Source organism: Epinephelus fuscoguttatus, linkage group LG10 (genome assembly GCF_011397635.1).
Source record: "Epinephelus fuscoguttatus linkage group LG10, E.fuscoguttatus.final_Chr_v1".
In the NCBI taxonomy this organism is placed as follows: domain Eukaryota; kingdom Metazoa; phylum Chordata; class Actinopteri; order Perciformes; family Serranidae; genus Epinephelus; species Epinephelus fuscoguttatus.
Genome location: NC_064761.1, coordinates 8,625,691 through 8,642,816, shown reverse-complemented (window position 1 = coordinate 8,642,816; position 17,126 = coordinate 8,625,691). Strand labels below are relative to the sequence as shown.

At 39.7% G+C, this 17,126-nt stretch overlaps 1 protein-coding gene across 2 annotated transcripts in view; it reads right to left on the bottom strand.

Moving 5' to 3' along the window:
- phactr1 (phosphatase and actin regulator 1) overlaps nucleotides 1–17,126 on the bottom strand; it is a 42,013-nt gene that overhangs the window by 1,194 nt on the left and 23,693 nt on the right. For both annotated transcript variants that reach the window (XM_049586969.1, XM_049586968.1), the window contains exons 2-12: nucleotides 10,953–11,117; nucleotides 7,376–7,456; nucleotides 6,817–6,939; nucleotides 6,535–6,723; nucleotides 6,193–6,445; nucleotides 5,375–5,562; nucleotides 3,629–3,785; nucleotides 1,635–1,690; nucleotides 1,485–1,546; nucleotides 437–577; nucleotides 242–318 (exon numbers count right to left, since the gene is read on the bottom strand). In XM_049586969.1, the coding sequence (XP_049442926.1) occupies nucleotides 242–318; nucleotides 437–577; nucleotides 1,485–1,546; nucleotides 1,635–1,690; nucleotides 3,629–3,785; nucleotides 5,375–5,562; nucleotides 6,193–6,445; nucleotides 6,535–6,723; nucleotides 6,817–6,939; nucleotides 7,376–7,456; nucleotides 10,953–11,117 (1,492 nt within the window). The remainder of the gene's footprint in view (nucleotides 1–241; nucleotides 319–436; nucleotides 578–1,484; nucleotides 1,547–1,634; nucleotides 1,691–3,628; nucleotides 3,786–5,374; nucleotides 5,563–6,192; nucleotides 6,446–6,534; nucleotides 6,724–6,816; nucleotides 6,940–7,375; nucleotides 7,457–10,952; nucleotides 11,118–17,126) is intronic.

The following is a 17,126-nucleotide window of genomic DNA, read 5'->3' as shown; positions in this document are numbered from 1 at the left end:
AAAGTATAAATTTGCATATAAATGCCATAAATAGTCTTCGAATAGTATGTCATAAAAAAAGTCATAGTACAGTGTGTCATAAGAATGTCATACAAGTCTTAGTATAACATGTCATAAACATTTCATTGAGAAGTCATAATGTAGTATGTCATAAAACGTCATAGTACAGTATGACTTTTTTAACGACTCTAATAACGCATGAAATTGAACTTCAAAATTCCTGCATATACCCTGATCTTACCTGGTCAGATGACGGCTCGACTCATGCACCTCCATCTCTGTGCTTTTAAACTCATTTAGTTCTTTCCTGATGGCAGCCTGAACAGCACACAAAGAGACACGTATTTACACAGTGTGTATGTACAGATGACTTACCGGTAAATCAAGAGTTAGTGAAGCATTCTTTGGATTCGTTGTGTGTGTTTGTTAAGTCAACCTTATCAGCAGCAGTCAGACGAGTCCATGGCTTGTCTGCTCTCCTGTCGTAGTCCTGAGCCTCAGCCACCTCCACGTAGTCACTGAAGCGGATGAGGATCTTGGCCTCTCTCAGCTCCTCTACTGTGGGCCTCTGGCTGAGCTAGTGGGTGCAAGCAAGGATGGGTGTCAGTAGCTCATGCGCTGCAACATGCATGCTGACGAACATGTGTCTGTGCAGGAATGACAGCTAATTTTTGAGGGTTATGTTAATGGGGAGTAGCTGGCTCATTTCTCTTTGCTTGTGTAAAAAAATATGGGTAAAACATTTTTTTCTATGTGCAATGTATAGATAATTTGCTTTTAAATTTTATAAAATATGAAAGACAAAGAACAATCCTCTTTTCTATTATTTTTTCTTTCTGTAACTTAAGTTGAATACCCAATAAAAAAACTAGAAAGCACTCAAGAATGCACAATCTAATGTAAAAAGTTTTCTTCTTAATTAATAGGAAACTTAATTTCTTAAATCTGCCTCTGCCTCAAATGTACTGAAATATAAATGTGTACCTTATAATTGTCCATGTTTTTCTAGTAAACAGTAATTCAAAACAAAGGGAACATAAGAATTTTTTATATAAAAAATAAATATTAAATTTAAAAGGGATTATTGACTAGATTATTTTTTAAAGACACAGTTTAGAAATATATGTATGCAACTGAAGAAAGAAAGAAATCTATGAAGTGAATATTTTTCTGCAGTGGGTTAGTGGCTTCATCCATCAATACCATAATCTAATATCATCATTACTGTGCAATAACAGAGACAGTCCTGAAATTGCCACTGAGATGAAGACGATAGCTCACACACACGCGCGGGCACACACACACACACACACACACACACACCACAAAATAAGAGGATGATGTAACAAATAATGCTATCATCCTTTCAAATGGCTACAATGTGAAGAGTGGCAGCTTGGTCACCATGGAAACCATATTCATATTTCCTGCAAGGGTCATAAACTGATGAAAAGACCCTGCGTCCATCTCCACCTCTGTCTTACCTTTTTGGACAAATGTCTCTTGATCTCCCTCTTCTCCTCCTGCTCCTCCAGATCATTTCGAGCTGGAAGAAAGAGAAAAGACAGATTGATCACACAGGAATTATCATTATGTATTTTCTTCTCTCCTACTGCATGCATTAAGTTACTCACGTTTGAGTATGTTCCTCTGTTCCAGTTCCTCTGCTGTCGGCCGTTGACTCAATCGCCTGAAAAAATAAAGACATCTTTTTCAGAAAACCTTTTTTTCCTAGGATTTTGTGTGTGTGTGTGTGTGTGCTTTAAGATCATCATCACTGTACTCGATTCATGCTAAATTTTATTAATTCTTTTAGAAATGTTATTCTTGTGGACAGACTGGGCAGAGAAGCTGACACTGCATGTGATGTCATTTTTATGAGGTTGTATTTTGTGAATTTACAGGCCCTGGCTCTGAGGGGGAGCAGTGAGTCATACAGCTGGTATGATTAATAGTGAGTGAGAGCAAAATGAGGAGAGAAATAAAAAGATTCCCAGAGCAGGAGGTTGTGACCACTGAGAGGGTCAAAAGAGAGGCCAGAGGAGGAAAATGGGTTTTTTAAAATAAATTGCACCGCTGTGACTAATCCTTACTAAAAAACTGTAAGATATTTATTTCATTGGAAGATTCAAGTGGTAATTGTGACAAGATGTCCTGAGAGACAAGATTCATAGATGTTTCAGCTGGAATGTCATCTTCTCAGCGACACTCCATACTCCACACGAGTGTGCTGCAGCCCCGACAGAAGCAGTCAGAGCTACAGGCTACAGTGAGGCTAAAAACAGAGTTCATATGACGTTTTTCAAAACAACTTTTTATGTCACGGCTGCAGCACACTTGGATCACTACGGATGAGCAGTATGGAGATACTTTGTGGATTCAATTTTGTGTTCTTGGACGTTAGTCTCGGGCGCCGTCTGCTAATAGGTGTGCTAGCCGCTCCCCCAAGGGATGTGAGGACTCTTAAACTTCAACAGGGCCTCCATCGGCATATGAGTGAGTAGATAATGGCTGAATTTTCATTTTTGGGTGCACTATCCCTTTAAGGAAAACTGTCTTAGTATAAAGAACACACCACCATAGGCATTAAAAAGTTAACTTTATAATCAGAACAGTGGGATCTGCCTTATATATTTATAACCGTCCTAGTACCATTCAACGCTATAGTGTATATATAAAATGAGCAAAGAATTCACTTTAAAAAATAAAAAAATCAATTAAAAAAAGATTAAATGAAAGTTTTTACAGAATTCTTTTGGTAAACAAATTTTCAAAAAATCTGTTATCAAGTAAAAATTGATATTGTTTTTTAGAAGCAATACACTATCACAAAACAATATCGTGATACTCAAGTGTATCAATATTTTCTTTACACTTGTAAAATCGAGTATAAAGTATCTTTGCGTTTTGGACTGATAGTCAAACAAAACAAGCAACTGAGGAATTAGTCTCTGTTAAACTGTTATAGGCATATTTTTCTATAATTTTCTTAATGAAACAATTCAGAAAATTCTTAACATATAAATCAATAATGAAAATTAGCTTGAAAAATCATCAGCCGCACCTCTATGTTCAGTTTACCAACCATAGATAATTATGAAAACTGTGGATCTAATCAGCTGTCTAAATATTTGTCTGATACTGTTCTTATTGAGATGAACAATATCAGACCAGTGATACTTTGTTGAATCAAAAAAAACAAGATACTGTGCTATACATCTCTTATAGCTAGTTTTCTATATAACGAATGATAAGAGATTATGCTATGGGATTATTTTGGGGAACAGTTTTGCACCTACATCTTCCACTTAAACTTTGACTGGCCCTTTCAACCCTCATACCACACACTGTACTCCACTTTCTATTTCCCTCACGTCTGCTTGTCTCGTAGCTGCTCCTCAGCTTTAATCTCACCCCTCTGAGCTCTGCCTCCTCCCTCCTCCCTCCATTATGACTCATCATCCATCATCTGCTCCCTTTAGCAGCCAGGTCACATCTATCACTGCTAACATGGGGTAAAGCACTCTGCAGGTCACTGGGCCTGCATGTGGAGTAATGTGTGCCTGTACACGTGCGTGATGATGTGAGTGGTATCTCAGAGAACAGTAGCTTGGCGGTTGTTTATCACCTGGTCAGTTTTGTGGCTGTTTGCTGTCGAGACTCGAGTCTCTCTTGGTCCGACTGCAGCGGCAGAATGTTTTTCTCCTCCAGCTCCCTCTTCGATGGACGGTTACTGAGCTTGATGGCCAGGGAGTCCTTTCGTAAAACCTTCATGGCCAGTGTGCCTAAAATGATCACAACAAGAAGCAACATGGATGTGGTGTGTTAATAATAAACACTGTGAGCTTTGTCATGCAGATCCAGGCTGTAGTGAACTATCCACTCACTATCGACAACTAACTATCTGACTGCAAGAAACCTGTATAGATTTTCTTCCAGAAGCTAACATAATTTTAGTAGCTTTTTTGTCATAGTTGTTCATATTTCTTTACAGTTTATTGTTTTTATATCAGTGTTTCCCCAAGGCTACCAGGCTCAAATGAACCTCCGTCTCATGATCAGTTTGGATTGGAGATAATGATCTGAACAGCTGGCTCACTCATTTAAGTGCTTTTTTCTTTTAATTGTGAATCATTACACATAAACAGTTTTAAAAGTAGCGAGCAGTCATGGTAAGAAACTAGAATTACTGCCCTGTGGTTGTGTGCCTCCTCACACCAGTCAAGTTCATCTTAAAACGCCCCTCACATGATACTGTCTGTTTCCAGCAGCAGCAGGCAGCTGTTTTCAGTAAACAAGCTGTCATAAACACACTGTACCTGATCATCAACAGCTAGCTGGTGAACATTTACCTCTTTTCCACTTAAATTAGGGTGTGTACACAAGTTTTTTTAAACACAGGAAAACCTGCTAAAAATAGACTATATACTCCTTTCCCATTGCCATAGACCAGAGCTGTGTACCTGGCTTTGTAGCAGACAAGCATGCCTTTCTGTGTGTGTGGTGTTTTTTTTTTTTTTGATTTGTCATGTTTGATGTCACGCCTGGCCAGAGATATTATATATCTCTTACTTATTCAGTCTCTCTTTCAAAGTTGGTGCAGACTAATTTGGAATGATGTTGGGAGGAGATGGATGGTATTTTGTGACGTTACATCATTGCATCGCGCCAGTTAAGGGGCTAAAATGAGCACACTCACCCGGGTGTTGTGCTTAGTCAATGGCGATAAATACCTGTGATTACTGCAGACTCATTTGACCTGGGTGTGAACGCCCATTTTAACTTTTCCCATTATATTAAGAAGCGTTAACGGTTGTTAGAAGGTTTTTTGTGCTGTGGGAAAGGAGCTTTAGTGAAGCATTTAGCAGCAAGTGGAACCCTAACCACCTATTAGCTGTTTGCTAGCATGTTAGCCATAACTTTACAATGTGATAATATCTCAGGGCTTTGTGGTATTTGACCCCCTAGTGGCTAAATAAAGTAAATTATTGCAACTTTAATTGTTTGTCTTATAGTGTGACCTTTTTCACGTGTAAGAAATCTTTATAAACCTGTCTTGGGTTTTCATTTTCACCAGCATGAATCCTTTTTTCTTCCCTTATGTATTATGCATTGTGTGTATATTACTTGTGCAAAATAAATGAAATAAATAATCTATGTACATAATGGTACTGTCATAAATAATTCACATCTCTGATGACAAACTGCGGCACAGAGGGCTTCAAGCCATGTGTGACGTCTGTGCAACCACATGGAAACACGTTAATGCGTATGCTCATACATGCACATGCCTACACTTCATACTTATATATTCTAATTAATATCAACAGGCGACTGTGAGTGGATGCTCCATACCCCAAAGAAAAACACCTACTTGTAAACAATGTGTCATCATCATCTTCCTCCTCATCTTCATCTTCCTCCTCATCATCTTCTTCTTCATCCTCCTCTTCATCCTCCTCCTCTTCCTCAGGCAGGTCCTCGTAGTCTGCCTCGTTGGGGAGGTTCTCTTTGTCGTCGTCACACTCGATCATCACCGTGGGAACAGCGTGCATCATGGAGCTGCAGGTTGGTGGGAGAGGGCAAAGGTCAGAGCTGTGTGCTCAGTGTGGCGTGCAGTTGTGAAATAACAGCAGCTGTATGTGAGAGTGTCACAGGGGAGACAAGTCCACGGACACGGCTACGACCAATCAAAGCCACCGGTTTGGTCATCTATCATTGGTATTTAACTCTCAAAACAAACCAACCGAAAGAACGCCTGTGGTCATTCAGGCAGAGAAGCTAATGAAAAGCAGGTAGAATCAAAACAGAGTAAAATGAATGAGTGGTTTGTAAAAATAAAAATTTAAAAAACAGGTGTACACCACGTCATAAGCTTTTCCATGAACAACACCTGCCTAGAGCAGAGCCGGGTTTGTAGAGAATTAGGGTGCAGGCAGCCAATCATACTGATGGATGTGGAGGTGTGAGCTGGTGGAGGAGAGGAGTGATGTAAGTAGTATGCCTCAATTAATAAGAGACCAGGAGAGATGAAAACAACACGGACTTTCCCATTTGTGATATTTTGTCAACAACAGTATTTTCTTCCCTGCAGTCATTTCTGCAGGAACCTGAAAGGTTTCTAAAATACTTTCAAAGAGATTTAAAAGTAGAATAGTGTCTGTAACAGAACCTCCACAGTTTGGTGCTCACCTCTCAAACCTCTGCATGGTGAGGGCCAGGGTCTTGTTGAGCTCCTCTATGATTCGGCTGGGGGGGTGGAGGGGTAGCGCTCCGTACTGCAGGGAGTGCCCGCCCATTGGAGCATGGCTGGGAGGGGGGCACTTCTGGAAGGCGAGCGGAGAGGGCTCCATGCTCCCTACAGGTACGGAGATCATGAGCTTTTTTGGAGGTAGAGGAGGAGATAACTTCGCCGACATACACGGCAACTTCACCGGGGCACTGTCTGCACAGAGAGCGAGGATGTGAAAGGATCAGTCATGCATGCAGTGCCACACATGCAGTTACAGTATGAGCGCGTGAATATAAACTTACCTGTAATGTGATTAGGTAGCCTGTTGAAGGGTTTGGGTGGTAGCGCAGGAGGTTGTTTGTGTAGCGTAGGAGGTCTGGAGAGCGTCAACTCGGCGCTGTCAGCTGGATACACAGTGGACTTCTTTGTAGACTTTTGGGTGTGGTCCTGTTGACAAGCACCCTCACTTGGCATCTGAAACTCCAGAGAGCCTGAGGAGAAGAGACACAGAAATAAAAAACAGTCAGATGCTATGATGTGATGTGGGAGATGAGGCAACAGTGGTGCCCGGCTCTGCTGCCTACCTACAGCTGCAGCGGCTCCTTCCATCATCTCAGTACCTTCAGGCTCTGACAGGCTGGAGCCGAGCACCGGAGAACGCCCGTTTTCCATCTTCACCTCATCTCGTACAGCTGGGGAAGAGCCGTCTGCACAGACAGAGAATGAGGAGCAGGAGAAGAAGAGCAGGAGGAGAGTCAACAATAGGTTGATGAAAGACAGGTAGACATTCAAAAACAGAGGAGGAAGTGTTGCAGCCCGAGATCCAGGAACCAATTTTTTTAAAAAAAATCTTTAACAAAGATATACATTTTCAACTTAACAACTATTTTTTCTATGAAATGTTGAAAAAAAAAAGCAAAATCATCAATATTAATTTTAGCAAACAGAACAAAGAGTTATAGCCCCTCCATGGTAACAGACCATAACCACCATATATTAGAAAAATGATATTAGACAGAGAAAAGCCAGCATACAGTCACATCTGAGAAGCTGTAACTAGAAAACCTATAGACAGTATTTTTGCATGATGAAAGGACAAAATTAAAATCATCTTATTGAACACCTTTGTATCTTGAGCCTCACCTTTCTCATAAACCTCCTTCAGCACTCCTTTCTTGATGAGCTCCTCTCTGCTCTGGCGAGTGGACATTTTCCTCTCCAACACTGAGGGAGCAGAAAATACATGACACCGAATAAACAACAACAACAAACAGAAAACCATCAGGCAACTTGCACTGAATACTCAGAACATCATTGGTGTTGAGAAATGTGTCAGCTGCAGCAAATTTGAGTTTGCTGCCTCCATCATTGTTGCTGCCCAGTAATAATCTTGTGACTGAGCTGCGCACAGACTTCACGAGCTCAGTGTTACTCAGAGAGAGTGGAATTATAAAAGGTGTTGAACACAAAAGGTTTGCAGCCATGCAGCTGAGGAGCACAATGTCTAACTGCATGGTGATTTTATACACAAACCTTATTTAATCGTCTTTATCTCAAAGCATTAATGCACAACATTAGCTTTTGATGAGCCACAACTCTCAAAAGAAAGATCGCTTTCTTCATCTGGTGCATTTTACACATTGTAGATTTGGATAGTCATGCACATAAGCAAGCTACAGTGCATGAGCAAAGTGAAACACTACATGTTAATTTAATAAAGCATTAGATATAAGATATAAGATAGATATTTCTGCACATCCTATACAGATGATACACTGATACTTCCCATCACTGGTATTTATCTTCTTATTTCTCAATGTTTCCATTAGTTTTCTCACAGCTCCATCTTCATGTCTACACATTTTTAGAACCATCATCACATTTCATTTATTTCCCTTTTTTAAACTTTAAATTTTTCATATTTTCCTTTATTTTCTTGTCATGAGTTCAACCGCTATCAGGTCAAGCCGAGTTTTGATTTCTCTGCCTTTAAGTATCATAGCTATAACTGCTTTATGTTTCTGACAGTTATCTGACAGGAAGCTTTTGACTTTCACCTCAGACACTCATTAATCACATTTGTCTCTGTCAGTTTGTACGATGCCTGGAGTCCTTCTCATTAAATGAGTTGGACGCAGGACATGTGAAGATTATCCACAGCAAAACACGGGCTGATAAAAAAAATCATCCAATTACCAAAAGACCTGAGGTTATTGCAGAAGGAGAGACAACAATATAACAATATTAATATTTTTGAGTTTTTTCCAGCATTTTGTAGTTTTCTGTAACTGACTCAACAAGCAGGCAGGAAATGGCAGGTCAGTATATCAGCAGATATACAACCATAACTGTCTAGTACCAGAACCTACATGCCAAATATTAACATTTTATGGCCCAATAAGACAGTATATATATAAGATATTTAGTGGAGTAGTGGTTGAGAGGTTGTCAACATAAGATAAAAGTCAGTCCTCCTAAAATGTGATACACTCTCTGGGCATAAGCATTGTTAAAGATGTTTTTATCTTTCTAAATAATCAACAAAAAAGAAACAGAAATATGTTCATTTCCATATTAGACTTTCTCTTGCACCATTCATGCCACTCATACTTTCTTGGTTGTAAAACTTACAGAATGCATAGAAAGACAACTGAAATTCATAGATATAATTTTTCTTGCTTTGAACCCTACAAACCTCCCAGCCTCATAAGAGAATATATATAATATACAAATAAGCGTAGTTACTTTCTCTGTATCAGACCACAATGATCCATGAATGCACACATAATTGAAACCACCTGGACTGAATGATGGCAGAAGTCCAGCAGTAACACATGGTGCTCACAACTTGCATCTACCTGTGTGCATGTGTGTGTGTGCTGTAAAATGTATATTGTGATTTATTTGCATACAGAGAAAGGAAGCAACCTGCTGTGACAGCTGGGAGGACAGCTTGGCTGCAGGAAGCCTCTCTTCACCCCTCCGCTGTGTGTTTGTGTCTCTCAGTGACAACAGGATAGAAAAGCATTCAGCCAGCTGAGAAACAACAACAGCTTCCATTTCTCCGGCCAAATTAAACACTTTCCTCTGTTTCACAATTTCCTGCCAAGTGCAGATTGTAGCCGAGCACATGACATATGTACTAACATCCACATTTCCTCACTGGGGCTAACATGGATTTCATTGATGTAGAAGGACAACACAGTGGCACACTGACAATCACCATTTAAAGCTAATTTGTTGCTGCGGTGAACGTTAACAATCAGCTCCTCACAGCTGCTGTGTTTGCATGTCTTGTCTGATGAACAGTATAATTAACAGCGTTGAGTCATAATGTTTGGACAGAGTAAAATAAATGTGAATTAGCTTTTAAATTAGTTTAATTTCTTTGCTATTTTGAAAGTTATCATAACTGTCTTTGTTATTCAATAGTTTTCTGTGAAGATGTCTCTTGTATTTTCACATTTATACAAAATAGTTTATTTTCATTTCTGTGAAGCCACTAGAGGGGTGACGATACATCGATCTGGATCAATGTATGGATTCAGTGATCAATGATCCAATTTCATCGATGCAAAGTGAAAACATCAATACATATTGCCACCTTTAAGGTAACGCCTTTATTTTGAAATTCCCATGGCACGTCTGTATCACCATTTCCTATTTACTGATACCATCTCATATCAATCACAGGCCCCTGAACTGAATCTAAATGGTACTGATATCATGATAGCAGCAAATACCATATTGTTGTCCAAAGAATCAAAAATATCATTTTGTGACAAAAGTTGTGATTTACACCCCTAGAGGGCACTTGTGAATATTTGTTGTTTTTTGTGTGCTATATATAAGTGACTTGACTCCACATATCAAGCACAAAAATACACTCATATATGTATACAAAGGTATTCATTTCTTCTTGGTGAGTATCATCTCTTAAAAAGTGAGAAATGGATGACAGTTCTTGGCATGTGGATCAGTTTGCTATATTTTCATGATGATTACTACACAATACTCCTTTGGATCTTCAGTAGAAATCCATTTAAAACAACAACAACAAAACACTTGAATTACTGCATACACCAACCAATCAAGTTGCAGTTTACATCTACATCTGTCCAGTTTCATGTGTGCAGTGAAGACTCGGAAGGAATTTTATAAAAGGTATTAAGTCTATTTCTGGTAAAACATTCAATGAAATCTTCAACTCGGCAGCACAGGAGATCCATACAATCACCATCATTTATGAGATGTTTATGTGTGCCATGTTAACTGACATGCCCTCTGCCCTCTAGTAGCCCAGAGGACAACAATGCAAATTAGTTGACTATTTATCAATGTTGTGTTACCCTCAACAATCTGTGGTGTTCATTAATGTACATCATTATTACAGTGTGAATATCTAACTAACTGTGAGGCTAATCCAAAACATGTTCCAACCAGACCAGGCAGGCTCAGCAGTGCTGATGGTCTGGTAGATGAAGCAGCAGCAGGAGCAGCTGACCCGCAGCCTTCTTGTGCTTTACCAGCCTCATATAATGATAGTCATAGAGAGTAGATCTCTCCTGCAGCCCCTATATCACCCCCTGCTCTGAAGCTCCATTCATCAGTGCTACTGTTGCTAGGTGCCACAGGGAGACATTTTTCTACTTTGCAGATTACTACAGAGGAACAGGTGAGGAACTGGGTGATGATGGAGGTGTTGTGTTTCAGTTCTCACCAGCAGAGGTCTGCTTGAACTTTTCACTCTTCTTCTTCCTCCACTTCCAGGGTTTAAACAGACGTCCCAGGTTGGCGAATTTGCTCCGCCGCCGAATGGGAGGCGTGTGTGTGCCTGGAACCAGTGAATCTGAGCGCATCGCTGCCAACCTCTCCACCTCCTCAGCTGGTGAACAGAACACAAACAACAAGGTCATTAACAAGCAGGTAAACAACACACACAAATAAATATGTTTGTCACAGTGATTTTTCTTTTTTCTCCACAGCATCATAGCAGCAGAATCAAAATATATGAGTGCAAGGTATTTTGTTTTCATTTCTTCATATCATTTGCAAAAAACACATACATAGGGTACACAGCTGCAATGATTTTTTTTTGAAACTTTTTATTTTGCTTTTTCCCCTTTTTTTTCACCCCTTACATGAACATAGTCAATTGCACAACAATGCAGTGGCAACTTGGGAAGGTAAACAATCAAAGTAGAATAAAAAAAAAGGAGAATAAACTAAAACCATAAAAATAAATAAATAAAGAAATAAATTAAAAAAAATGGAAGTGAGGCACAATACTCTTATTGCGGCTTTTTCCACTGTCCATTAGGTCTGTTGAGTATCTGACCCTTCTTTTTTCTGTTACACAGTCCATTTGTGCCACTGTCGATCCAGGGTCCCTGCTTTCATTCTGAGATAATAAGTCAGTCTTTCCATCGAGTAAATCTCCTCCACAATACCCAGCCACTGTCTTGGGCTTGGAGGGTCATTTTTCAGCCAGTTTCTTGTTATGGCCTTTTTACATGCCAAGGTCAGTATTTTGAAAAGGTACAGGTCCTCCTTTTGAACAATTCCTTCTGGGGTCAAACCCAGGTACATTATCCGGGGGTCCCTGGTTATCTTGTATGTAAAAATTTCTTCCATAATCTGAACCACTCTGTCCCAGAACCCCTGCAGTTTTACACAAGACCAAAAGACATGTGTGACTGGCACTCATCTGCCTGCAATGTCTCCAGCATTGCTGCTGTTCACCTAATTGTTTATTTTTGATGTGTGGTGTGATGAAGAAGCGAATTAAATTCTTCCATCCAAACTCCCTCCATCTTTTAGAGCTGGTGGAAGTCTGCTGAGTTCTGCACATAGAATGCCAATCACTCTCGGACAGTTTAATGTTCAGTTCTAGTTCCCATTTCGATTTCACATACAATGAGTTCACATACAATGAGTTATTTCCATTATGTTTTTGTAGACCTCTATACAACTTAGAGACAGTCTTTCCAGGTGTACATTTATATGCATTAATAAATAATTCAATCACTTTGTTTCCTTCCACAGAAACTCCTCTTTTGATTTCTGTCTCATAGAAATGTCTTAGCTGTAAGTATCTGAACAGGTCACCATTATCTAAATCAAATTCTCTTTTGAGTTTTTCCAAAGGATTTGAAAGTTTTCCCCTCTAGGAGTGTACACATCGCTGTAATCCCCTTATCTCTCCACCTTGCGAATGTGATGTCAGTTTGTCCGGGACTAAACTGAGATGTTTGAGAAGGCTAAATTAGAAGTTTACTGTCTCCTTCTAGTTTATATTTTTTAACAATCTCATACCAATTGTTTAATGCATTCTCCAAGATTAAATTCTCTCCCTTGTGGTCTGTATGTTTTTTTCCCCCCTAAACTGGTTTGAGGTTGAAAGTTTGCCATGTTCAATTCAATGTGCTTCCACGTAGCTTGGTACTCCGGGGAGCACCAGTAGACAAGGTATCTCATCTGGGCGGCATAATAGTATTCCCTTAGATTTGGAACTGCTAGACCAATTTGAAGTGTTTTAAATCTAACCCTTGGTCTTGCTCCAGCCCATATAAATCTTGATAATTGTTTGTTCCACAGTGAAAACTGTGAATCTGGGATTCTGACAGGTAAAGACAGAAAAAGGTACAACAACCTTGGCATCAGGTTCATTTTCACTGCCTCAATTTAATTACTTGGTGTGTAATTAAAGGAAAGTATTTGTGTCTTAGCTATATTCAATTTGTACCCTGACTTTTGACCATAGTCATCTAAAGTTTCCATAAGTTTAGGGAGTGTTAAGTCAGGATTCTGGAGATAGATAATAATGTCATCCGCAAAGAGTCCTATTAAGTGGTCCTCATTTGCTATGTTGATTCCTCTCAACTCTTTGTTTTGTCTGATACTCTGTGCTAGGGGCTCTATGAATATCGCAAAAAGTGCGGGGCTTAGACAGCAACCCTGGCGAGTGCCTCTGTATAGCTTGAAGCTGCCCGTCAGATGGCCGTTAATTTTAATTCTAGCAGTAGGGTCTCTATAAAGAGCCTGTATGCACCTGACAAATTGACTATTAAAGCCCAGCCTTTCTAGCACTCGGTACAGAAAGGGCCAGCAGACCCTGTCAAAGGCCTTTTCCGCATCTAAACTAGCCAGGACCGCACTTAAATGTTTTTTATTAATCTGTTCTATAATATGCAACGTCCGCCTGATGTTGCCTTGAGTTTGACGGCCTTTTATAAACCCCGTCTGATCCTCATTAATCAAGTCGGGCAGAAGATGTTCAATTCTTTTAGAGATAATAGATGTAAATAACTTGTAATCTACATTTAATATAGAGATTGGACGATATGATTCACAATTTTCTTTATTCTTCCCTTCTTTTGGAATGACGGATATAACTGCCTCTTTCCATGATGGTGGTGCCACAGCATTTGTTAGAGTCCAATTAAATGATTCTAACATAATAGGGGTGAGGTCTTCTTTAAAGATCTTATACCATTCATTCGGGAAGCCATCACTTCAAGGACATTTATTTGCTTTCAGTTTACTGATAGCCTTGTCCAGTTCTGTCTTTGTGATGGGAGCTGTTAATTTATTATATTGAGATGTTCCTATGGAGGGGGGATCTAATGACGACAAATACTGTATAATGTTTTCTTCATCTACAGTCTTGGGTTGGGAGTATAGATTTTCATAGTAATTTTGGAAGATTTTATGAATTTCATCTGGCTCATAAGTTATTTTATTAGTTTTAGGGTCTTTAATTTTATGTAATGTATTTTTCATTTGTTAAGCCCTAAGGCGTTTGGCTAGAATTTTGGTTGCTTTTGAGCCTACAGCTGCAATGATTTACTGATTAATTGATCAGGTGAATGGCTGAAAGCAAATCAGCTACTATATTAATGATCTGTTTTCTAAGCAAAAATCCTGAGCATGCTTTGGTTGCAGCTTCTCAAATTTGAGGGTTTGAAGCTTATCTCAGTTTCATATCACTGTGAGCTGAACATCTTTGGGTTTTGGACTGTTTGTCTAACAGAACAAAACATCACCTTGGACTCTGGGGAAAAAGGGAGAGACATTTTCACTCGTTTACTGAAATTTTAGAGACCAAATGATTAGCCTGAGTGATAATGAAAATAATTGCTACAGCAATTACAGTCCAAGATGTCCTCCCGCTGTATGATGTCCTATCTCCCCAATGAATTCTCATTCGTCACATGACATTAAACCACACTTACAAATTTCTCATCACATGTCTTTGATGACAGAAGTACTCTGAAAAATCTATTCAGACTTGAACTGCTTTAAATTTTTAGCTGCCACATTCTACATGTAAAGCCATTCTAAGTTCCCTTAAGTAACCTCTAAGTCAGGTAGGAAGTAAATATTCAGTTATCATGCTGGGCTTCTTAAATCCACTGAAAAGACAAACAGATCATTACTTGGTCTGTGATTCAAATGTCAGGGGACACATTCTCTCAGGGGGGTGTGCATAATCAAGTCAGGTAAAGCTTGTTCTCGTAATCACAGTTAAACCAGGTGGGACCTGCAGAGAGAAGCCTCACTGAGGCACAAACGAGGAAATAACCTCCTGACGAGTCTGACAGAGACGAATTAAATATGCAGGAAAGTGGAACATAAACGGGGTGTAAACAAGAAGAGTTACAGTGAATATACACAGCACCCTTTCTACTTATTTAAACAAAAAAAAAACACCTTGCTTCAGGTCAAGTCTCTCCCTCCTCCACTTTTTCCACTCACTGTCTGACTCTGAACTGTAGCTCTCTGGGCCCGATGGGGAGTTGTTTCAAAGTAATCACGCTGGAGGCTGTTTCTATACAGCGTGCACCACTTTTTCATTTGAAATTACACCTTTCCCACTACGCACAACATCCTGCTGTATGAGACGGACTCTACAGAACGAAAGCACGAGGCCTGAAGAGCCAGGAGCGATAAATAAAAACAAAACAGGAAGGCAGTGTTTTAGCTGGCAGTCGTGGATGTAAACACGCACCAGCACCAGCACCAGCAGACACTGATACACATATTCACAGACAAATATATACTACATAACAATAGAAACATTTACATGTGGAAACCTGTGCAAGCAGGCAGATCAGAAGTGCCTTCCTTTAATGTGACAGAAATGTCGCAGGTTCAAACACCTCTGCAAGATGCATCTATCCTCCATCAGATCCAAAGTGTCCTTAAAGAACGATCCTGCGCTCTGACTCACATGTACACTGACAGTTTGGGAACATACAGCTATAAAAGGTAAAAGGCTTAGCACAGGCAGTAGTAGGTGGTCAATGACTAACAAAAATAATAACTAGAAAATAAAATCCCTTAAATCTCAAGGATATATTTTAAATAAATTCTGGTTACAAGAATGTGAGAACCAGATGCTGTATGGGAGTTCGTTTTCAATTATGTCTAGTATCAAATTTAAGCTAAGCCTAATCCTTTATTAGTTCCACAGCAAGGGAAATTGCAGTGTTACAGCAGCAAAGGGGATACCGCAATAACAAGAAGCATTGGTAGAAAATAAGGAAGATACAATAAATAAATTGTACAAAAACTAACCAACTAAAATAATGTGCATTTGATGAGATACGTTTGAGAAACGGTTTTGAAAAGAAATCTTAAAAATATGTGTTTACAGTATTAAAAAAATGCATTTGTTAAACCAAGGAATTGAGAGAAACTACTTTGTTTCACTCTTCTGAAGAAAAAAAAAAAAGCTCCACCTGACACATCACAACATGATGCCCTCCCTACTCATCATATTTTGCCACTTGGGCAAAAGCCTGGCAGCAGCGGTCAACATCTGACACTGAGCCATCAATCTCACACCGACAGCAAAACGTCTCAACTCTGTTGTTTAACCTGTCAATAACTGTTGGGTCACGTTAGCTGTGTGATGCTAACAGTCAACAGTGTCACTGTGTGTGTGACTCCGTCCCAGGCCGAGATCTCCGGTCCTGCAACAGCAGTGTCATGATAAACACAAATCAAATCAATACACTGCACACAGCTTTCCATTGAAATTGGATTTTACTCGTTTTAAATAATCAAATTTGCAGTGAAGTTGCAGTGACTGGACAAAATTGCAAGGTTGCGCAGATATCACAGGGATTCTGTTAATTGTTGCGATCGCAACCTTGCAACTTCCTGGAGGGACTGCGTTATAAGAGGACACATGGTAGCACCACTGGCTCCAGATCTGCACCAAAAACTAAACATTTATTCCTTCAGTGAAATCTGTCATGTTGTTTTTGGGGACATCCTGCTGACCAGACAACAACAACCCGACAAATGGGACTAAAACATGACTTCTGAGGTTATATAGCCAAACAAAATGTGTTTGTAGCTCCAAGTATCAACAACTGTCAACTGCTGAAGGCTGGTGTTAAGGTTTACTTTATTCTTTGATCAGAAAGTTCCTGACTTAAATCTAACTCTTAATAATTTTTTTGGGTTGATGCTTATCAGGCAGAATGAACCAAGGAAATGGTGGCCACAAATAGAAGCTGACCAGTATGTCAGTGGTAAGAGAGGATAAATAAATAAATAAATGTGAACCAGTAAGCAGCTGCAGACAGGAAGGGATGTCAGCCTCGAGGTGGCCTTGCAACATGAGGGATGTCAGTTCAAATCTGTACCAGCTCAGCAGCCACCATCCAGAGGCCCTTCAACAACAACAACAACAACAACAGCACAAAAACCTTCCCTGCACAGATAACAGGAACTTTTCCCTCAAAGCCCAAAAAATTCTACAATATCATCCATATTAGACGTAATGACTAACATATTAGTGTGTTCAGGTCAGGAGGAGACAGAGTGTTTTCATTTCTGAGGTGATTACATGGTGGTTTTGAGGGGTCTTGTCTTGAGCCCT